This window comes from Oryctolagus cuniculus, chromosome 6 (assembly GCF_051225735.1).
Source record: "Oryctolagus cuniculus isolate XC-2025 breed Fujian yellow rabbit chromosome 6, ASM5122573v1, whole genome shotgun sequence".
NCBI classification, from domain to species: domain Eukaryota; kingdom Metazoa; phylum Chordata; class Mammalia; order Lagomorpha; family Leporidae; genus Oryctolagus; species Oryctolagus cuniculus.
Genome location: NC_142872.1, coordinates 7,558,090 through 7,581,401, shown reverse-complemented (window position 1 = coordinate 7,581,401; position 23,312 = coordinate 7,558,090). Strand labels below are relative to the sequence as shown.

The 23,312-nt window shown below is 48.0% G+C and overlaps 1 protein-coding gene across 7 annotated transcripts in view; it reads right to left on the bottom strand.

The window, feature by feature from the left end:
- Positions 1 to 23,312, bottom strand: part of LVRN (laeverin) — a 72,232-nt gene that overhangs the window by 19,913 nt on the left and 29,007 nt on the right. For all 7 annotated transcript variants that reach the window (XR_016235066.1, XR_016235068.1, XR_016235067.1 and 4 more), the window contains 9 exons: positions 16,567 to 16,721; positions 15,601 to 15,714; positions 8,873 to 9,016; positions 8,325 to 8,390; positions 8,171 to 8,236; positions 7,646 to 7,818; positions 5,631 to 5,707; positions 4,534 to 4,673; positions 1,901 to 1,956 (listed from right to left, as the gene is read on the bottom strand). Coding sequence is in view for 1 of the 7 variants with exons in the window: in XM_002710138.6 (XP_002710184.1) it covers positions 1,901 to 1,956; positions 4,534 to 4,673; positions 5,631 to 5,707; positions 7,646 to 7,818; positions 8,171 to 8,236; positions 8,325 to 8,390; positions 8,873 to 9,016; positions 15,601 to 15,714; positions 16,567 to 16,721 (991 nt within the window). In the remaining 6 variants the exon portion in view is untranslated. The remainder of the gene's footprint in view (positions 1 to 1,900; positions 1,957 to 4,533; positions 4,674 to 5,630; positions 5,708 to 7,645; positions 7,819 to 8,170; positions 8,237 to 8,324; positions 8,391 to 8,872; positions 9,017 to 15,600; positions 15,715 to 16,566; positions 16,722 to 23,312) is intronic.

The window sequence follows — 23,312 nt, the reverse complement described above, 5'->3', positions numbered from 1 at the left end:
TTTAAAAAGCACACACTCAAAAAACCTTCACTTGCTACATGATTTGCACACTCTCGTATGTGATTTCAGTAAGTTACGCAAATAACAAGAGGCTGGAAGGCAAAGGTCCCCTTGAACAGGCAAGAGGGAACCCAAGCAATGCTGGCAGACACATGAACTTCAGTTGGGAACACTCAAGGGCCCACACACCTAGCTACAGAAAATCCAGGTCAAATGCTGGATCGATTATTGAACAAGAAAGCATTTGTGTATTCAGTATGCATTCCCATGACAGCATGCTTTCTGCTTAAGACAGACTGAGTCATCCTCTTTGTAACGCTCTGCCCGCTCCTGGCGGGCACACAAATTAGCAACCATGACACTGCGCTTGCCTGTAATTGCAACTTACGTCCAAGAAGCTGTGACTGGACGGTCTCAGGAAAAGGCGGTGATAATACAGCACCAGTAGGAAAAACATGCACATGGAAAACTGAGGAGAAGGCCGGGCAAAAGATGGAGACATCAGCGAAGGCGTCCTGGAGGAGGAGGCACTTGTAAAAGGCAACGTGGGCCAGGAGGGACTGAACCGGGGCAAGAGAAAGGGTAAAGACGGAGAGGAAATCAGTGTGATGCGCAGACCAAGCCAGCAGAAGTGGGGGTTTCTTTTGTGCACAGGGACAGATGGAAGCTAACAAGGGAGCTCAAAGCGGCAGGTGTCCTTAAAGGTCAGGGTCAAGAGTCCAGATTTGGTGGAAGGGTCCTTTGAGTATTCAGCAACTGGGGTAATGTCATGAAAGTGAAGCATAAGACTGTGCTGCGACAGCGCTTACGAAGAGGGAATGGGACTGGAAAGGCAGGAAGCTGGAGGTGAATGCAGCGGGCAGACAAAGGACGACGAGCGCCTGGCTTAGTGTGGAAGGAGGGCAGGCACTATGCGGGGCAAAAACCCAGAGACGCGCAAGAATGGACAGCCGAGGCCTGGTGACCGGCTGAGCAAGGCAGACGGAGCAAGGGAAGGAGTCAAGGTTATCGCTGAGGGTTCAAGTTTGGGTGCTAGGAAGTTAGTGTTGACTCTAACACAAAAGGAGAGGCTGACACAGAGCAATTCAGAAACAGAAACACTTTTCAAGTAACTTTCCCTCTCCTGGGCACTGCACAGAGACGAAGTAAGAATGAACGGGCTCCCCAAAGGAAAGACAGACGGAAAAGGCACATCCATGGATGATCCCAAGGATGCTCCCAGCGGGAGGAGAGACGTCAGAGACAGGAGCAGAACCAGCTTTGCCCACCAGGGGCTCAGGAAGCCACAGTTTCCAGGACAGGGCGGCTGACCGTGGAAGGGCACCAGGACTTGAGACAGGAGCTCCAGCGAGCACTGAGCAAGAAAACGAGTTGCAGGTCACCAGGAAAAAGTAGTAAAGAAAAAGGGGCCAAGGAAGTAGCTCTCTACTGCAGAGATGGGACAGACCAAAGAAGAAAGTGCGTAATTAATTATATGAAGTTCTCTCAAAAACTGTGTGGAAAACACAATGAAAATATGCTTATCTCGCTGTTAGAAGTTCTGAAATCCATACAGTTTTTTCATAATGCACATTTCCATGAACTTTTTAAAGACAACTCATCGTGACAATTTCATTGAATAGCTTACTCTGAGTAAATGTGGCCTACAGAAAACCAGTAATTGTGTGAAGCGTTACAGTGCAGGCCAGCTGTGATGAGAGCCCCACACTAGCACCAGCCCCCGCCACACTCCCTCTGCAGCCTGTGTGTCTCCTGCGACTCTCTCTGCTCCAGAACTCCTCTGGGAGCAGAGCTGGAGCCTCATCTTCAGTAGTCAGTGCCTGCGCATACTGAAGGATCAAGTTCACAGTGACAAGGCCATATTCGCTAGAATCGTGAGGGAAAAAAAAAGCATACTCACTTGGACAAGGCAAAGGCATCGTCAATCAGCTGCAGCCTGTGCACAACAGGGATTGCCTGGGGGACATGAGCCAAGTATGTGCAGGAAAAGATGAGAAAACTTTTGGGTTTAAAATGCTCCAAATAGCAGTAACAATTCAAACACCACTGCTGCCTACAAAGCGCTTCCACGTGGACTAGCTCATCTGCAGAGAAATGCTAAACTGCTAGGAATGGGCCCGCGATTTATTCATTGCACATCTGGTTTTGATACCCGCTCCCCCTGGACATCAATCATGGGGCTCACACATGGCAGGAGGCTCGCCAGCGCACTCCCGGAACACGCCATGCTGCAAACACGACAGGACCCAGACTTCCAGGGCCTCCCCAGGACACACAGCACACAGGCAAGCGGATGAGAGCAGCCAAGGGATCCTCAGAACATTTGGTGCAGGAGGCCTTACACAAGCATGGGGGGGGGGGGGGGGCTTCAGAAAGTTCACAAAAGATGTCTATTACAAAAAAATAAAAAAACCTGCATGATTTCAAAAATGCCTTGCCCCAAAAGAAACTTGTGTTTTAAATTCCATTTTTTCCATGAATTTTTTGAAGTATGCTTGTATTATTTAGCACTATTTTGGTGACACTGAAGGACTCTTTTCGGTAGAATCTGACATCTGAAGACTTCACTACCACGACACCATGCCACCCACAGAGCCTTCGGGAGCCACGGAAAGGCTGGGGAGAAGAGTGCCTGCCTAACTCTGGGGGCATCTGTTCAACCCCCTGGCACTGGCGGGCCCAAAGCAGCCGACGTCAGCCCTTGGCTGCTCCCAGCACCACACATGAGCTACCTCGAGGGAACCTATGTCCACGGCCCCTTCCAGTATCAAGCAAGCCAGCCCTAACCGTCCCCGGTAGGCCTCTCTCGCCTTGTGTAATGCCTAAATTTTCTACACAAATACTACTAAGAAAAGTGTTCCATTTGCTCACCTATTGTGCTACAGAAATAATTTACGCGAGCTTTTCAAAAAGGAAGTCTACAGTGGTCTCAGGAAACCACTGCTATGACGGCATGGCCTGGCACCTGCACGGCTGAGTGTGCCTGGCCACTCTGCAAGGGACTGGGGCGAAGGCATCAGTGCAAGTCCTTCTTGAAGCTTTCCTCAAAGCCCCAGCAAGGAGGATTTCTTTTTTTTTTAATTGCTAGCCACATGCCGAATGCATGAAAGCTGGCGGCCTGATTTAGAAGGCTCCCAACACAGAGTGCGCGTGGCACCTTATCACGACATCCCAGCGAACTTCAGAGGAGTGCGAGGCTTAAGGAAGCCTTCAACTGATGCAAAGGGGCCTCCCACATTATGAAAACTCTGCGTGGAGTTCAAAGATGTTTTGTGCCAAAATACACTTAGCTTTTAATTCCTCCGTAAACCACCTGTGAACACCTGTGTCCTCTTACTCAGACTTCACGATGACCCTGTAAGACTGGTCTACTCACACCTGCTCCCGTTAAACGACGGAGCCTCACCTGGTCCCTGAGGCTGAAACCACACTTCTAGCCAGGGATGACCAGAAATCTGAGCTCCGGGCCAGGGTGCTGCTCCACCTCCTCTGCAGCCAGGCTGTGCATTTCTTCCAGAACTTTCCAACACAGTGGCACTTGGGGATCTGCTGGTCCACCACTCTGGTTTTCTGAGTGGAGCCAAAGCCACAGCAGAGCCCATGCCAGTGCCCGTCTCCATCAACGGAGACTCATGAGCCCAGCCCACCAGAGTCCAGCTGGGCAGAGCTGGTAGCCTTTTAGTGTCCACACCCTGCACAATGGTTTATGGGTGCTTTGCAATTTAAAGTGACGCTGGACTATTACTAATCGAATATTTTTAAACTGAATTCTCTCCTCTGAGCAAGAGTGGGAATATTTTTAGAAACAAAAATGGGCCGGCACCACGGCTCACTAGGCTAATCCTCCGCCTGCGGTGCTGGTACCTAGTCCTGGTTGCCCCTCTTCCAGGCCAGCTCTCTGCTGTGGCCCGGGAAGGCAGTGGAGGATGGCCCAAGTCCTTGGGCCCTGCACCCGCATGGGAGACCAGGAGGAAGCACCTGGCTCTTGGCTTCGGATCAGCGCAGCGCGCCAGCCGTAGCAGCCATTTAGGGGGTGAACCAGCAAAAGGAAGACCTTTCTCTCTGTCTCTCTGTCTAATTCTGCCTGTTAAAAAAAAAAAAAAAAAGAAGCAAAAATGAACACTTCAGAGCTTACACTGTGTACCTGCTGTGGGCTTAGACATGGCGTGTATTTTTACCTACATCATCTCGAATCCTCATGAAAAGTAAGATATGATAATATTCCCATTTAAAGTGGATAAATGGAACCAGACTATTTAGGTAACTTGCCAAGGATCACAAAACTAAGGATTAATGGGAAAATATAATCTGATTCTCACCTGGGAGGGCGAAACCGTTTTGGGAAGGCAGGACCAGTGTTCAGAAGCGCCACACACTCAGCCAGAGTCTGCCCTTCCTAAGAACCTCTCCGGCATCCGGAGGGACTGGGAGGGAGTGGGGCACCCGGCACCCCGAGAGCAGAGGGCATGCTAGGACAAACTGATTAGGACAAACTGACGAGGGTCTACTGAGGAGGGTCAAAGGCAACTTTACCTTAGGATCCTTTTCAAGCTGTTGTTTTAATTTCTTCCAGCCTAATTGATCGTAATTAACTCTATAATAGCCAGTCATATTCAAATTTAAAATCACCCAGTCTTGGTCAGAATCTGAAACTTGCATTTCAGGGAATACTTCTACAAAACAAATGTAGAAATAATTTGAAAAACAGCCAATGTTTATTTATGCTATACACTGTTAATGCTAAACAATTAACCAGAGAAAACAAGATTTACAAGAATTCTAAAGCAGGCATTTAGTCTGGTAGCTCAGACGCTGGTCCTGCAGTGGAGAGCTCGTGGATTCGGTACCTGGCTTTGACTCCTGACTCCAGCCTCCTGCCCAGCGCAAACCCTGAGAGGATTGGGCCCCTGCCACCCACACGAAAGACTGGCCTTGCATGCCTGGCTCCTGACTGCCAGCCCAGCCTGAGCCACTGCAGGCATTTGGGGAGTGCGAACCAGCAACAGCCAGGCCCTGTCTCCCTGTCTCTATCAAATAAATAAACACTTTTTTTTTTTTTTTTTTGACAGGCAGAGTTAGACAGTGAGAGAGACAGAGAGAAAGGTCTTCCTTTTTCCGCTGGTTTACCCCCTTAATGGCCTCTACGACCGGCACACTGTGCTGATCAGAAGCCAGGAGCCAGGTGCTTCCTCCTGGTCTCCCATGGGGTGCAGGGCCCAAGCACTTGGGCCATCCTCCACTGCACTCCCGGGCCACAGCAGAGAGCTGGACTGGAAGAGGAGCAACCGGGACAGAACCAGCGCCCCAACCAGGACTAGAACCTGGGGTACCAGCGCCGCAGGCGGAGGATTAGCCTAGTGAGCCATGGCGCCGGCCTTAAACACAAAATTTAAACATATAAAGTCTAACATTTACAAAGAATTCTAAAATGTATCAATCTTACCACATAATCATATTTTTCATGTATATGTCTTTTTGCTTTAAAACTTCCCTTTAAAGCTTCATGCTCAACAAGAATGATACATTTTAGTGTTAACTGAGGTAACTTTTCAAAAGCTAGACATTTTAGAATTTTATTCTGTCTTTATATCTGTATATATATGAAGATATTTTTAAAATTTGTTACTTACCACTGCTTTTATCTAGCCAGACTAAAGATTGTGTAGTTCCATTTTTTATCCAAAGAATAGGAATAATCCAGGTGTCACTTATTGGGAGAAAATAAAAAATGTAGTTAATTTCCACACATAATATACTCTGAGCCAGCACTCGGGGCCCATGGCCGCCACCCTGCTCCTGGGTCACCTGCGGCTGGGGTCCCAGGGTTACCGGGGCATTCGCTGAGGCCTCTCTTGCTGTGCCTGTAGGATCATCTTCGTCTTGTGGCTGCTAGGACTGCCTTGTATCTGAAACCTTCGAGGCCTGAGGGTGTCAATTATCGTCACCCCAGGGTCACCCCGAGGCTGCAGACGGCCCTGAACCCACTGCTGCCCAGAGAAGAGCAGGGATGTCAAGAGAAGCGGCCTGGCAAGCACTCAGACACTTTCCAGTTCCAGCTTCTCCCCACCAGGAGCCCATCCAGCAGCAATCGGCCAGCACGCTGAGATTCACGGAATGGTGGACGTGACCTGGACCAAACGGCTGACCGCAGGGCACATTCGTCGCGCGAGGAGGCTGCTCACAGGCTGGACAGCGTCTCCAGCCGCCCACAGACTCCTGCAAGCCCGGTTTCTGAGGGACTGTGAAGTGTGCCTCCGTGCTCATCGTACAGCTCGTCTCAACGTCACAGGACACGACAGTGACAGGGAAACTCCCAGTCTCCTCTCTCTCCCCTGAGGCTTTAAATGAGGAGCAGGACTTTCCACAGGTTGTGACAATAGTATTTCAAAATTAAGGACTCATCTGGGCTCTTTTATTTACTACAATGGGATATTAAGGTCAAAACTATGAAAAACAGTAGAAAAGTATCTAATAGACCAAGAAAGAGAAGGAGAAAGTGAGGCAAGAACACATCATTTCACTTTTATAGCTATCTCCTGGGATGCCTGCTAATACATCTATTTTTAAAAAAGACAACTAAAGGGGCTGGCGCTATGGCGCAGTAGGCTAAGTCTCTGCCTGCGGCACCAGCATCCCATGTGGGTGCTGGTTCGAGTCCCGGCTGCTCCTCTTCCATCCAGCTCTCTGCTATATCTTGGGAAAGCAGTAGAAGACGGCCCAAGTGCTTGGTCCCACACACCCCTGTGGGAGAGACCCAGAACAAGCTCCTCACTCTTGGCTTGATTGGCCCAGCTCCAGCCATTGCAGCCATTTGGGGAGTGAACCAGCGGGTGGAAGAGCTGTCTCTACCTCTCTGTCCGTAACTCTACCTCTCAAATAAACAAATAAAATTCTTTTTTTAAAAAAAAAAAAGACAAATAAAACTCAGCAAATTTAAATAAGACCTACCTACGATTTGAATTATGGTGAAGTCAGTATGTGAACCTAGGTCTCACTCAGTCTGAAGGCCACACTGCTAGTGCTGTAGGCATGGCTTCAAATACATTTCTTACACTCACACCCACACATACATGCACAGACTCAATCGCACACATGCCCACATGCTATACACACATGCAAATGCTCACATGCAGGAACACATACACTCAGACACACACACACACACACACACACACTTGTATATACATGCATACACACATGCTCATGCACACGCAGACATATCCACATGGCATGTTCTCACACACACACACACACAGTCCTCAAAGACACAGTTGGCACTCAGTTCTGCCACCAGGGGAGAGAGCACTATGCAGCAGGACTTGTTCTGGTGAACACGGAGCTCCAGCTTACTGTCTGTCTCACGGTCCCAAGTAATTCATCACCCCTGTGTGGAGGCCAGAGAGATCCTCTGGCTGCTGCCGAGCCCTAAATACAGGGCAGCGGCAGTGGCACTGCCTTGACCCCTAATGAAGGCCTTGGAGCCAGCGTGGGACTCAGGGGCTCTGTCTCTGCCTGGCCTGCAGGGACAGTCCTGGAGGGGTCCCTGTGCAGAAGGGGTATGCTCACCAAGGGTCCAGCTCCTCACCCGCCTCCCTCCGAGCCCAGCCCCGGGAAGGAGCACTAGGCACGGGGCAGAGCCACCTACCTGGGGCCGAGGAGAGTCTGATTGTGGACCTTTCCCAGGTAAAACGGTTCCTGTCGCAGGACTCCAGAGGACACATTTAAAGTGACGACTGGAAAACCACTGTGGTGGGTCCAGCTGTCCATTATGCTCTTCACTGTTGCCGGCAGGACAACCGCATGCTGGTCATCCACAGCCTGTGTTTTACAAACCACCACAGCAGCAGACGGGGTTAGCAGCAGTCGCCCGCTGGGAGCTAGGCCGCTGTTCCGGTCCTCTCCTGCTTAGCGCTCCCCAGCGGGCGACACTCTGGGCCACGTTCTGAACTCTATCTCTGTACACGCACAGCTCCTTAGCTCATCCCTTCATTCCCTGAACACATGTCTACAGATCCACCGTGTGCAGGCGCTCTTCTGCACCCCGGGAAAACAGTGACAACTAAAGGAAGGGGGTGTCACAAACAAGGCAGGGGCATCCCAGGGAACAGCCACTCACCCACGGCCTGCTGAGTGCCACCCCCAGCCCAGGGACAGAAAGCAGGACAATTACCATTTGAAAATGCCTCCACAAATCATCCTGGTCAGCATTGGAGTAAGAAAATGCCTCCAGATAGGACTGCAAAGGCAGGAGAGAGAAGGTCAACAGGAGAAAGATGTCAGAGCAGCAGTTACTGTCACACTGACAAACCACTCTGCAAACTCACCCTGAGAGCGCTGATGAAGACACGGTCCTTCAGGAAGCTGTAGAGCATCCGGGCCAGAGAGGCTCCCTAGGACAGAAGGGCCTGGCGTTATCTGAAGGAAGCTCCCTGTGCACAGGAGACACACTCCGCCACACAGGCAACATTCGGCACTGCAGCTGAGTGCTTGAATTAGCCCAGAAGTAGACTAAGAAAACAGACCCCACTAACGAAAGATCAAAGACCAAATGTCTCTCACAGTAAGGGTTTGTGGTACACAATCCTATTGAATTGAGACGTCTACATGGCAAGAACAAATTTCCACTCAACAGCAAAGTTTGATTATTCTAGCCTATTTATAATGATCGGTGGTACAAAGCATCTAACATGGGCTTGAGTAATATCTGCCAAGTGAGAACTGATGTGACCACATTTTCCTAAATCTGTCCACTGAACAAACTTGCAGTTTTTGTATCAAGTTTTAAGCTGAATGCCAATCATGACCCTCAGAGACTATGCTGTGGGATTTCTGCGGGGGAGGAGAGAAGAGGGAAATACATGATGGCCTGTACCTTGTAGTATGTAAACAGGTCGAAGAGTTCACTGATTTCATTTGTTTCTGTGAAATTTCCCACTCTCATGGACACAGCTCTGGACACCAAGGTGTGATCTTGTCCAAGGATAACATGCAGAACATTGGATAAAAAGATCTCATTCTGTAAAGGAGAACATTGAGGTGTCACAGAAACAATATTCAGTGGTCCTAAAAGTTTCCAAACTTGGTGCTGAAGAAGCAAAAGAGAACAACTGAGAAGCATCTTTGAGAATCGCAAAGGCCCAGTAAGTCAGGATTCCTCGAACAACACATCCGTAGGACACTTATCTTACCCATTTTGTATTTTTTTAAACAAAAATCGTTTACTTATTTGAAAGGCAGAGTTACAGAGAGGGGGGAGGATGAGAGAGAGAGAGAGAGAGAGAGAAAGAGAGGAAGAGGGAGGGAGAAAGATCTTCCATGTGCTGGTTCACTCCTCAGCTTCCAGCCAGCCCAAAGCCAGGAGCCAGGAGCCTCATCTGGGTCTCCCACGTGGGTACAGGTGCCCAAGGACTTGAGCCATCTTCTGCAGCTTTCCCAGTCACATTAACAGGGAGCTGGACTGGAAGTGGAGCAGCCGGGACTCGAACCTACATTTCCCCTAAAAGCATCTCGGCTCCTGAAAGGGCCTCAGGGAAGAGCATCTCTAGGAAGTTTTCCACACCTAGAATTTTATTTGTAGTTTTATTAGTGATGCCTTGACACTGACAGATCTCTCACGTGGACGCTACAAACCAAAAGCACGCCTGATTTGCAGACCCACCAGGTCACAGACATCAGTGGCAACTGGGAGGGAGTTGAAAGACTGGATGCTGGCGTCGATGGCCCACACATCACGAGGAGGGGATTCATCATATCACATTGAGGACCACAGGACTCTTCAATGAGCAGAACTCTCAGACATGGCCCAGGGCTCCTTCTGCCTGAAGGAAAGCTAGAAGGAAAAGCTATTTAGAGCCACAGAGGGGCTGGACCGGCCACACCAGAGCACATCACAGTGGACAAACTGTGCAGTTGGGGCCCTGGTAGCCCGCATGGAGCCTCAGGTCCCTAGACCGTCCTGCGCATCCCTTCGGAGAGCCTGTCAAAACCATGTTCTAATTCAGTTGGTTTGCGTTGGAGCCCACCTTTCTGATAAGCTACCCGACAGCGACACTGCTCATATCAACTGGCAGCATGGCAAGGCCGGGGGGGCACCCACATGGGTGGGCCGCCATGCATAGGCACTGGCTTCAGTAGTTTCATACTCAGGAGTCTTGAGAGGGGCTCACCGTTGACCCGTGTGTCACATCCACGCCACAGAGAAAACTTTGCAACCCCTCAGCCTCTCACATCCCAGTGTCAGCAACATCAGTCCAGTGTGAGCACACTTCCCTCCCATCTTTTTTAGTCCTCTAGTCGTAAACATTTTTTGTCCTGCTTGTTTATTAGAGCACTTGGATACTGTGCTGTCTTGGGGTGTGGAGGGTAAAGCTGCAGCCTGCAGTGCCAGGATCTCACGTGGACACCGGTCCATGTCTGGGCTGCTCCCCTTCCAATCCAGCTCCCTGCTAACGGCCTGGGAAAAGCAGTGGGAGATGAAAGTTTGGGCCCCTGCCATGCACATGGGAAACCCAGAGGAGCTCCCGGTTTTGGTCTGGTCCAGCCACGGACATTGTGGCCATCTGGGGAGTGAAAGAGCAGGTGGAACATCGATCTCTCTCTGTGACTTTTGCAAAATAAATAAATAAATCTTTTTTAAACATTATGCTACCCCATCTTTCCCAAGCCCGTAAGGGCTTACTGCACTGCAAACGAGATCAAAACAGAAACTTGGTGGTGACTATCACAGGTGCTCCAATCACTGATTTCTTCCTGTTAAGGCACTGCAGGTCTAGCTTTGCAAACGCAGAACACTAAAAACTTCTGCGCAGCCGGCCACAGCTCCTCTTGCCGAGGACCACTGCCCTGCTAGTAGGGAGACATTTAAGCTGCTCTGACTTGTTGCCACTCGGACGTTTCAGCAGACTTCGCATGCAAAGCGCTCTCCCTGCTCAGAACCGACCGTTGGCCACGTCTCTGGCGCTGGGTCCTGGCATCACCTAACCCCCACGCGGCAGCCGTGATCATGAGGCGAACGCCTCCTTCTCAAACCCTGCAGGCAGCTCCACTGTGAGTCCCCCACAGTCACGTCTGTTTTAATCCTGCCAGAGGAGACAACACGCAAAAAGTGATGTCAGCTTAAAAAAAAAAAAAAAACACACATTCAGGGCCAGTGTTGTGGTGTGCTGGGTAAGCTTGTGACCCAGCATCCCATGTGGGCGCCAGTTCGTGTCCCATCCTACTTCCAATCCAGCTCCCAGATGATGGCCCGGGAAAAGCAGCAGCAGATGGCCCAAGTGTCTGGGCCCCTGCCACCCATGTGGGAGACCCAGAAGCAGCTCCTGACTTCAGCCTGGCCCAGCACTGCCTGTTGCAGCCTTCTGGAAGTGAACCAGCAGTTCTGTTTCTCTCTCTGTGTAACTCTTTAAAAATAAATAAAATCTTTAAAAAAGTATGTGCTAAGCAGAGAGAGACAGAGGGTGAGAGAGAGCACTCCTGTCTGCTGGTTCACTCCTTGAATGCCTGCAGCTCAATCCAGGTCTCCCAAGAGTGCAGGAACCCAATTACTTGAGGCATCAGTGCTGCCCCCTGGGGGTAGACATTGGTAGGAACCTGAAGCTGGAAGCCAGAGCTGAGTATGGAACCCAGGCAGGCACTCCAGTGTGGGATGTGGGCCTCTTAACTGCTGGGACAAATGCCTTAGCCCAGCTTTAAACAAAAAACAAAAAACAAAAAACAAAAAAAAACAAAAAAAAAAGGAAAATGAGAGAAACTGTCCAGCCATCGCATGCGATGATTCTATAAAATCGAACTGTGCAGTCCCTGCTGCTTCTCCCTGCAAGCTGGGGTCTCCCAGAGAAGACCCCTGTCTATCAGAATCTATTCTGATCTTTAGAAGACTCCAGCATCCACTGGCACACTTAAGTAGAAGTCCACAGTGGCTAAAAGCACAGGTTTGGGGCGGGCATCTGGCACAGCGGCTGAGACTGCGCAGGACACCGACCTCCGGTAGCACAGTGCCTGCTACGAGTCCCAGCTTACCTGCCTCCAGTCCAGCGTGATGCGAACGTGTGCCCTGGGGAGCAGAAGGTGAGGGCTCAGGTGCTGGGGTCCCTGCCGTTTGCATGGGAGACCTGGACTGAGTTCCCGGCTCCCAGCTTCAGCCTGGCTCAGCTGTGGCTGCTGAGGGCATGCGGGGAACGAACCAGTGGATGGAAGACCTTGCTGTCTGTCTCTGTCTCAGGTGACTCATCACAGTGGCCAAGTAACTCATGTGCCCCCGAAAAATGGAGAGGACAACACCGCCCTCACTGGATAGCTACGAGGACCAAACTCCACCAAGCTCTGAGCACAGTGCCTGCTGGACAGCCTGTGTTCAACCAGGGCTAACCACTGCCGGGTCACCCCAATCACTATGACTTCTCCAGGGCTGTTCTGAGGCCTGGGGGAGGAGTGTGACCACACTCCGTAAGCACACAGGAGTGCTTAGGTGAGGACAGGAGCTTCCCATAGCACAGGGGTCATGCTCAGCGGTCTGGTGCATGTCCGCGTGAGCACCTGGAGCTCAGAGGACTTCTATGTTTGCCCCTGCGCAGCACAGTGAAGACAGAGCAAGACCCGAGTGGAGGGGCCGGTGCTGCGGTGCAGCGGGTTAATCCTCCGCCTGCGGCGCCGGCATCCCATACGGGCGCCAGGTTCTAGTCCCGGTTGCTCCTCTTCCAGTCCAGCTCTCTGCTATGGACTGGGAAAGCAGTAGAAGATGGCCCAGGTGCTTGGGCCCTGCACCCACATCAGAGACCGGAAAGAAGCTCCTGGCTTCGGATCAGCACAGCTCCGGCTGTAGCGGCCATTTGGGGAGTGAACCAGTGGAAGGAAGACCTTCCTCTCTGTCTCTCCCTCTCACTGTCTGTAACTCTACCTCTCAAATAAATAAACAAAATCTTAAAAAAAAAATTTTTTTAAAGAGACCTGAGTGGAGGCAGGGCCCTGGCAAGAGACTGCTCCGCCCGAGGGCAGGCAGGAGATAGACGGCCAAAAGCCAGGGAGCAGCAAGGTCAGCACTGGATGCCCTTGGTCCTCAACTCTCTGAAGCCTTGACCGTGCCCATTTACTGCTATCACGCTTTCAGGACTTCCAGCTGAAACCAGACCAAGAGACAGAGGGCACGGAAATCTGTGTCCATCTCCATCAGCTTACTGATGACCAGGAAGCCACACTTCCTGGTCTCCAGGGATGACGGGAACAAAGCAGTTGCCTCAAGTACTGAGAATTCATTCAGCCCCACTAGCCGCTGAGAAAGCAGAAGGAACTGAATGGCCGAAAACTACCCCTGTTCTCCAGCTTTGAGAGTGCCAGGAGTATGTCTTCAGCGAGCTTTGCCAGATACTGACGATACCTCCCCCAATTTAAGTGCAATAAATGACTAAAATGGTTGTTGACGACATATTCTATTAAGGAAACACAGGGCACATTTCATTGTTTTAAGGGAATGAAACTTTTTTCCTTGTTGACTCTAAGCACAGGGCTAATCTGGGATACAACCAAATGTTTTCAAAAACAGTTCTGTGGGGTACAAACCACGTGTGATTCTAGCTTCTACAAGATGGATACAAACAAGTTTGCAGGCACAGGGATTTGGAAAGGAGTGACACCTGTGAATCATGGCAGGTATATCAAGCACATGTGGTTGTGTAGAGTCAGTGTGCATGCACGCACACGCGCACACACACACACACACACACACACACTGCCCTCTACCCAGGGAGCACAGAGACTCCATGTGCCTCCTCCAGAGAGCCCAGCAGTTGGCACACGGACTTTGCAGCCAGAGATGCCTGGGACTGCATCTTGGCTTCAACATCTGGTAGTCATGAGTTTTTAGGCAGCTTAATTCACGCTTCTATGCCTTCGCTTCTCTGCAAACTGGAAACAGCAATTACACTCGTTTGCTTGTTTTGAGGATAGAGATGTGTGTACGGAACTCACACGACCTGGTGGGAACGTTCCAGGCACCCCATGCCGAGGGCTATGGCTGTGTTATCATCACCGTCCTTCTCACCGGACCAGGCCCTGACAACTGGATGGTGTGCGCCCTTCCACCGCAGGCAAGCAGCCGACCTTGGGCGAGCCCTGTAGCCTTTCAGCACTTCTGTCTCCAGATCTATGTAAGGATTTCTGAACTCCCTTGCAGGACAGCGGGGCTGGTACAGAGACCAGGCTGGGGTGTCTTCCAGAAGTCTGCAAGACTAGGCTGGTGGCACTGGTACCAGGACAATAAGAGTCTACCCGTCGGTGCTTCCCAGACACTGATTTCACAGATCGAGAAGAGCAATCTACAGAGAGCTTTTACTGAAGCCCAGGCAGGTTTCTCGATGCTTCACTCGGCCATACGAGCCACAGAAAGCAGTATCAGTTATCTGCCTTCATCATCTTCCCCAAGAAAGGAAACTCTGCTGCCTGAACAATGGCAACACTGCAATCTCACAATTCCTTTATCCCTTTCTAATGCATTTATTTATCGACTTACGTATTGGAAAGACAGACAGGGAGGGACATGGCAGAGAGAGCGCTCCCACCCTCTGACTCACTCCCCAGATGCCTGCAACAGGCTCTGGCCAGGGCTGAAGACCACAGCTGGGAATTCAGCCCAAGGTTCCCACATGGATGGCGGAGATCCAACTACTTTGGCAGGAAGCTGGAGCCAGGAGCCAGAGAGGGGACTGAACCCAGACCCATGTGGGGATGTGCCTCTTAAACACTAGGCTAAATGCCTGCCCCAGAATCTCCTTTAAAATGGCAGATTCCCCCTGTAAAGTAGATCAGGCAGGCACTGGAGAGAAGACAGCCACGGGGCCAGTGGGAGGGGAGCCGAGAGAGAAGCAGGAAAGAGCACCTTCAAGGACCAAAGAGAAGACAGGGGCCAGAAACCTGCAGGGGGTGGGGGAATGCAAATCAAGAATGGACCTCCACTTTGCTATGTGACTTGTACGTCAAAAGGCAACTTTAAGTAAATACTTAATAATCTAAGTCAAGTCAAACTAATTGGGTGTTATCATGCCATTAGGAAGTATTCTAAATAAGTATCACAGCCATGGCCTGCAGTTGAAATAACCACATCTGCATATCCATGAATTTGGTTTTCAGCAGGTATTACTAATTCCTCACATCAGCCCAACCACATCCGCTAGAGACCTGGTCACGGAATGCAGCGCACCGCTTGTCACTACAGGGCAGCCACTCCTCACACCCGCTGGGAAATGCAGTCCAGCAGGACTGAGAGCAGATCACACCATCTCCTTCCCAGGGGTGCTCTGCACGAGAATGCTGGCAGCCACGAAACTGGCTTCCAGAAAGTATTTGGTCAATTGCAGAAATGCTCGTGATACATTATGAAGTAAGAAAAAAAATTACAAATTTCCATGCAATTCCCATTTTCAAGACCATTGAGAACAGGCAAAAAGCCTGGAATAATAATAATAATAATAATAATAGTAATAACAACATCAGAAGGTACCTGGACCTAACACTTCTATTTTTTCTGAATTTTCTTTTTTAACAATGAATGCACATGCATTACTTTTATGACAGGGAAAAACGTTACATAAATGTATCAAATATACTTACTCTTGGGAGTCTCGGATTGAAGTTGTTACGGACTCCAAGCTCAAAATAAGACGCGAAGCCCTCATTGAGCCAGATGTTGTTCCACCAGTCCATGGTGACCAGGTTTCCAAACCACTTTGGGAGATGGGAGGGAAAACAGAGCCCTCTTAACTTTAAGTTAGATGTACTGCGATGCCACGCTAAGCAGGTGCACCAAGGACAGAACCAAACTTTATGCGCCATCAGTATAAAACGTAAAGAGGGAGCCTGGCAGGTGTACTGCTGTGTAAGGTGTGGAGAAGTCGGAAACATCAGCGACAGGTGCATTTCTCAAGCTGTCCCCTTTGCCCGCAGCTTACAGCTGGCTGCCTGCCTGAGGCCCACTGGCCACTACCAGCTCTAGCTCCCCAAACCCTAAATAGGCCACAGCAGGATTTTGCTGTGAGCTTTTATGCTTTAGAAACAAGACTGCATTTGGCCCGTGCTAGAATCACTCAAGCCATCACATGTTCTGCAACATGCTTCGGCCGTAATTATTTTCTATTTGAGCTGAAGAGGCAGAAAAAAAAGTGTCAAATGGATGATAAACAGAATTAGGAAAGAAAATCACAATAACTTCCAAAACCAACAAATTCGTGCCCTGGTATTTAACCAAATTCTTTAAGCAGCTGCCTGGACTAATAGTTAGCAGCCTGTGTTCCAAAGCAATGTGTGATTCAGGCCATAATAAAAACCGTGCCGTGGGGTGAGTGACAGATGAAAACCGTGACCGTGTGTGTGGACTGTGCACCAGGGCGTCATCGCACGCTGGCACACCGCCTTTCTCTGGGGCTTCATTTCTGTGCTCAAGGCCACACACCACCCCCAATGTCTCACTTTCTCAGTTATGTTTTCCTTTTTTAAAATGCGGGCTTGTTTTCTGCTGTTTTGGGCAGGGCACTGCTGAATGCCTTCCCGAGAGAGAAGAAAGAACATGCTGCCACGTGCCTGGTGTCCGATCTCGTGGGAGAGGAAGTTCATGATCGTAGCCTTTTTCTCTGTTAGCTGGTCACTGGGTTGCAGCAACAACACAGATTCATCGAACATCAGCAGGCCCCAGTTTTCCATTGCATGCTTGTCAAAAACAGGCAAGGCAATTAAATCTAAGTGGATTTAAATGGAGGAAAAAAAATGAAATCATCCCTTTTAAGAAACTCGGGGTTTCTGGAAATAAATTATCTCAAAATTAAATCATAGACTCATGAAAAACAAAAGGGAGTATTTATGACCTAAGGGGAAAGAAGACTTTCCAAAAATGAATAATAAAGACAGCCACCAGAAAATAAACTGTACAGGCTATACAAGATTCAAACACTTTCAGGAAAGGAATCGCATCCAAAATACACAACGAACACTCGGAACTCAGCAGGAAGAAAACAGCCCATCTCTTCACAGCAGGGCAAAGATCTGAGCAGACACTTCAGAAGAGGAGACACACGGACGAATTAACGAAGACAAAGAGGCTCAGCACCCACAGGCCTTAGGGAACTACACAGCACGATGCTGAGACGCCACAGCTGCTGCTGCTATGGCTACAGACAGCACCAAGTGCTGACAAGGACGTGGGCACCAGGAACTGATTCACTGCCGGGCGGGGGGGGGGGGGGGGGGATGCAAGATGACTCTGTCACTCTGGAATCCCGCCTGGCAGTTTCTTTACAATGTTAAATACAGATTTCACGTATGGTCTAACAATTGCATTCCTAGGGATTTACCCAAGTAAGCTGAAAGTCTATGCCCCAGAAAAAGCTGCACAACATGGTAGGCATTTGACCTACTGGTCAAGATGCCTGTGCCACACATTAGAACACCTGGGTTTGGCTCCTGGCTCCAGCTCCTAACTCCACCTTCCTGCTAATGCAGATGCTAGGAAGCCATGGTGACAGCCAGAATACTTGGGCTCCTGGCTCCTGGTTTTGGTATGACCTAGTCCCAGCCATTGAGAGCATGTGAGGAGTAAATGAGTAGATATGAGCTCTAACTAATTAATTAAGAATCTTTTAAGCCTGCACAAAAATGTTTATAGCAGCTTTATTCATAATTGCTAAAAACTGGAAGCGACCAAGATGCCCTTCATTAGGAGAACGGATAAACAGATTGTGATATAGCCATGTAAGACACTATTATTTGACAACAAAAAGAAATGAACTGCAAGCTCTGAAAAAATCTGAAACGGTCTGAACTGTGTGTTGCTAAGTGCAAGAAGCCAGTGCAGCAGGGACAGAGAGGAAAAGCTGGGGAGGGGGAGAGAGAGAGAGGGAGGGACAGGGAGAGAGAGGGGGAGAGAGGGAGAGAGAGTTGCCCTCTGGGTGTTCACTCCCCAGTGACTGCAACAGCCAGGCCTGCAGCTAGGCCTGCAGCCAGGCCTGGGTCGGGATGAAGGCAGGAGCTGGAAACCCAGTCCAGGTCTCCTACATGGGTTGCAGGAGCCCAATTATTGAGCCATCACTGCCTTCTACAGGGACTGCACTAGCAGGAGGCTGTAGTCAGGAATCAGAGCCGGGTATCAAACCCAGGTAACCTGATATGGGATATGGCCATCTTAACCACCAGGCTAAACCCCGTCCCTAACCATTTTTAGAGATCATGAAACATTTTGCCAGGTTGTTCACAAAAGATTGCACCAGTTCACACCAAGAGGTTATGTGTTGGTTTTCCTATACCATCCACAGTACTAATTATTAATCTTCTTAAGCACTTGAAACTTTTATCAGTTTAACTTTTGTTTTACAGCTAATGAAGTTGAACACTTAAAATGAGATTTTTGGCAATTTGAATTATTTCACTGGTGAACTGTCCCCTTTTTAGATACTTTTTTTTTTTTTCTGAATTACCAGAGCCCTTTAACTAAAAAAAAAAAAAAAAAAAGTTGTATGTGGTATATGCTGCGACCATCTTTCCTAGACTGTGTTCTGCTTTTCAAATTTGCTATAGTGTGAACTGAGGCATCTAATGTTAACCAGATTTGTATTTTACAGCAGCTTTAGGCTTATAGAAAAATCACACAGAACACCCAGGGCTCCCGGATTCCTCCTCTTCCCCCTCCTCTCTCAGCCCTCCCTGCTGTCTCCGGCTGCTCATGTCTTGCAATTGTGTGGTGCACCTGCCATCCATGCTGAACCAGTGCGGTTGGGCCATCGTTAATGACAGGCCACAGTCTCCCTGAGGGCCCCCTCTTGGTGCAGTGCAGGGCTGAGAGCTGGGACAGCCACATGAAGACCACGCTGCTGCCACCAACCCCCACCCCCACGGAGTGGCTTCTCTGCACCCCACTGTTCATCTTCCGGCCTTTCTCCACAAACACAGCCATGCTGATCTCATTACTCTCTTCACTTTTGCCTTTTCCGGAACGTCCTATTGCTGGGATAACACAGCGTATGGCCTTTTCTCGCTGGCTTCTTCCCTGCCCAGCCGCCTCTATGACACATTTAACTTCTCACAGATCACCTTTTTAAAAACACTTTTACTTCAGACGTGTAAAACTGGATGAAACAAAATCCTTGTTTCTTCATAAATCATTACTGGTTCATACATGACCCTGTTTTAATGATTAATTCACTTAAAAATAATAATACAAACTTCCACGAATCACCACTGAACCCCTCTCAACAGGGGTTGGCAAGCCTCTCTAAGAGGCAGATAGGGAGCTGCAAGGCAGCGGAGCAGGGAGGGAGCTTACGCTCTAGTCCAGGAGAAGACAGTTTAAAAAACTAGGAGAGAGTGCAGTCTCCAGGAAGAGCTAGGGAAACACGGCAGAGGGAACACTATGCAAATGAGAGGGACAGAGTGGACCTACATGGAAGGTGTGGGTGCCCCACAACTCAGGACTCCAGCAGTTGAAGCTCTACACACCAGCGCTGACAGGTGAGGTGGGAGCAGACCGCAGCAGCCCAAGCCACTGGTGAAAAACTGCATGAAGAGCCTGGACGGAACCTGGCTTGGAGCTGCACAGGGAATAGAGGAGAAAAAAACCCAGCTAGAGGAGGAAAAAAAAAAGGAGGGACATGTTTCTCTCTCCCCATCACTTTACAACGGCGTCTGATAGAGCAGGTGCTGTTTGGGACATATGTCACAGCTGTGCCAGCCCATGTCTGCAACTGGCAACCAGCTGAGTGGAGACTCCTGACTCTGGTGGGGAGAACAGGGGGCTGGGAGCTGGGGACTGTGTGAAAAGCAGAGTGTGTGGGAGGGCTCAGGGTGCGGCTGGGACTGTGAGCAGTCTCAGTGGGAGACTCCACACGCGAGGGCTTCCTGGTCACCTCGTGAGGGACACTGCAGGGGAATCTGAGCTCACACTGCGGACTGCACAGATCCTGTGTGTGGTCCCTGGGACAGAGCAGACGAACATTATAGCCACTGGGGCTAGCGCTCAGGCACCAGTCTCCTTTGAGGAGAGGTGGTCAGCTGAGCAAAATCAACTTCCCTTCTGATAAAAAAAAAAAAAAAAAAAAAAAAAAAAAAAGAGAGAGAGAGATTTACTATGCCAAACCTGGGTGTGTCTACTCAGATACACGCTTCACCCTGCAGAAATGAACAGAGCTCCCTGACCACACCCACTACAAACCTCTAGATATTCACTGAAAGATAGCAGACATTCCACTTATCTACAGAGTCACAGTACAAAGATAAAAGTTGCCACACAGCAAAAAAAAAAAAAAAAAAAAACGAAAGAAAGAAAGAAAAAAGAAACCAACAAGTATCTCCACAAATGCCAAACAACACACACACCAATCAGGAAACATGAATAAGACAACATGACGCCCCCAAAGGAACACAATCCTTCAATACTAGATTGTGAACAAGATAAGATGGAAGAAATGCAAGAAATGGAATTCAAAAAACTGATGCTAAGATTACATAGAAGTAATTAGAAGCAAATGCACAAACTACTGAAATCCATACAGGACACGAAAAAAATTTCTCTCCCATGAAACTGAGATCTTAAAGAGAAATCAAAATGAAATGAAGAATTCAATAGAAAAAATAAAAATACAGTGGAAAGCCTTAACAACCAAATCAGTGAACCAGGAGAAAGAATTTTTTTTGGACTTAGAAGACAAAGCAGAGGAAAGTATATGGTCAAACCAAAGACAAGAAGAAGAAATCAGAAAACTAAAAAACACTGTTGGGAATCTATAGGGTACTATCAACCCAACATACAGTCTAGGAGTTCCCGAAGGCATGGAAAGAGAGAAAGGATTAGAAGGCCTTTTTAGTGAAATAATAACAGAAAACTTCCCTAATTTGGAGAAAGAAAGGGACACCCAAGTACAGGAAGCACACAGAATTCCCAAGAGACATGACACATTGTAATCAAACTCTCCACAGTAAGTCATAAATAAAAGATTCTAAAATGTGCATGAGAAAAATGCCAGGTTACTGTCAGAGGATCTCCAATTAGACTCCCAGCTGACTTCTCATCAGAAACCCTACAAGCCAGGAGAGAATAGCGAGATTAATTCTAAATCTTACGAGAAAAAAAAAACTGTCAACCCAGAATACTGTACCCGGCAAAGCTCTCATTTGTGAATGAAGGCTAAATAAATAACTTACATAACCAATAGGAATTGAAAGAATCTGTCACCACCCATCCAGCCCTACAAAAGATGCTTAAGGATGTGCTACATACAGAAACACAGAAACATGGTCATCACCAATAAAGAATATAAAGGAAGAAAATCTCTCAGTGAAAGATCAAAGGAAATTCAAAGCAAAAAATAGGAATATTTTTGGAAAAATGGCAGGGCCAAGTTGTTACTTATCAACAGTCACCTCTCCAATTAAAAGACAAAGACTGGCTAAATGGATCAAAAAAAAAAAAAACTAACTATTTGCTGTTTACAAGAAACACATCTCACCAACAAAGATGTGTGCAGACTGAAGTGAAAGGATGGAAAAAGATATTCCATTCCAACAAAAACCAAAAAACAGCCGATACAGCCATCTTAATATCAGACAAAATCGACTTCAACACAAAAACTGTTAAAAGAGATAAAGGGTGCTATGTAATGATCAAGGGACCAATTCAACAGGAAGATGTGACTATTATAAACATACATGCACTTAATTACAGGGCACCAGGCTATTTAAATAAATGTTAAGGGAATCTAAAGGGAGACACAGACTCCACTGCAATATTGATGGGGGATTTCAATACCCCACTTTCAGCAATGGACAGATCAACCAGACAGAAAATCAGCAAGGAAACAACAGAGTTAATCTACACTATAGACCAAACGGATCTAATAGATACCTACAGAACTTTTCATCCTACAGTTGCAGGACACACATTCTTCTCAGCAGTGCACGAATCTTTCTCTAGCATTGACCACATGCTAAGCCATAAGGCAAGTCTCAGCAAATTCAAAAAAAATCTAAATCATATTATGCATCTTCTTGGACCACAATGGAATGAAGCTGGAAATCAACAACTCAGGAATCCCTAGAGCAAATGCGAACACATGGAGACTGAACAACATGCTCCTGAATGAACAGTGGATCACTGATGAAATTGAAAGAGCAACCAAAAAATTTCTGGAAACAAATGAAGATGACAACACAACACTATCAAAACCTGTGGGATACAGCAAAAACACTGTTAAGAGGAAAGTTTATAGCAATCAGTGCCTACATCAAAAACTTGGGAAGGCACTGCGAAAGAAAGTCAGGAAAGTGAAGGGACAACCGACTGAATGAGAGAAATTATTTACAAACTAGGCAACTGATAAAGGATTAATAACCAGAATCTACAAAGATCAAGAAACTCTACAACAACAAAACAAACAATCCAGTTAAGATGGGCCAAGGACTTAAACAGACATTTTTCAAAAGAGGAAGTCCAAAAGGCCAACAGACACATGAAAAAATGCTCAGGATCACTAGCTGTCAGGGAAATGCAAATCAAAACCACAATGAGGTTTCACCTCACCCCGGTGAGAATGGCCTTCATACAGAAATCAACAACAAATGCTGGTGAGGATGTAGGGGAAAAGGTACCCTAACCCACTGTTGGTGGGAATGCAAACTGCTAAAGCCACTACGGAAGCCAGTATGGAGATAGCTCAGAAACCTGAATACAGACCTATAATACAAACAGCCATTCCCACTCCTGGGAATTTACCCAAAGGAAATGATAATCAGTAAACTAAAGAATTATCTGTACCTCCATGTTTACTGCAGCTCAATTCACAATAGCTAAGACATGGAATCAACCTAAATGCCCGTCAACTGAAGACTGAATGAAGAAATCATGGGATACATACAGTATGGAATACCACACAGTGGTAAAAAAAAAAAATGAAATCTAGTCATTTGCAACAAAATGGATGAATCTGGAAAACATCATACCTAGTGAAATAAGCCAGTCCCAAATGGACAAACATCATAGGTTCTCCCTGATTTGTGAGAATACAGCACCTAAAACAAAATCTGTAGAACTGAAATTGACACTTCAAGAAGAGATGACTTGAGCTGCCCTTGTCTTGACTATCAAGTAACAGCTAAGTTTTTTTTGTTTGTTTTTTCTTTTTTTTTCTTCATATTATTTGTTGAACTCTTAACCTAGAGTTAATCATATATGTATAAAGTCTACTGAAAATAGATCAGTAAAAACTAAGAGTGGGAATAAAAGAAGGAGGAGGAAGTTTGTAACTGTAAAGCTGTATGTACTTCACACAGTCCTATGGACTTACTTC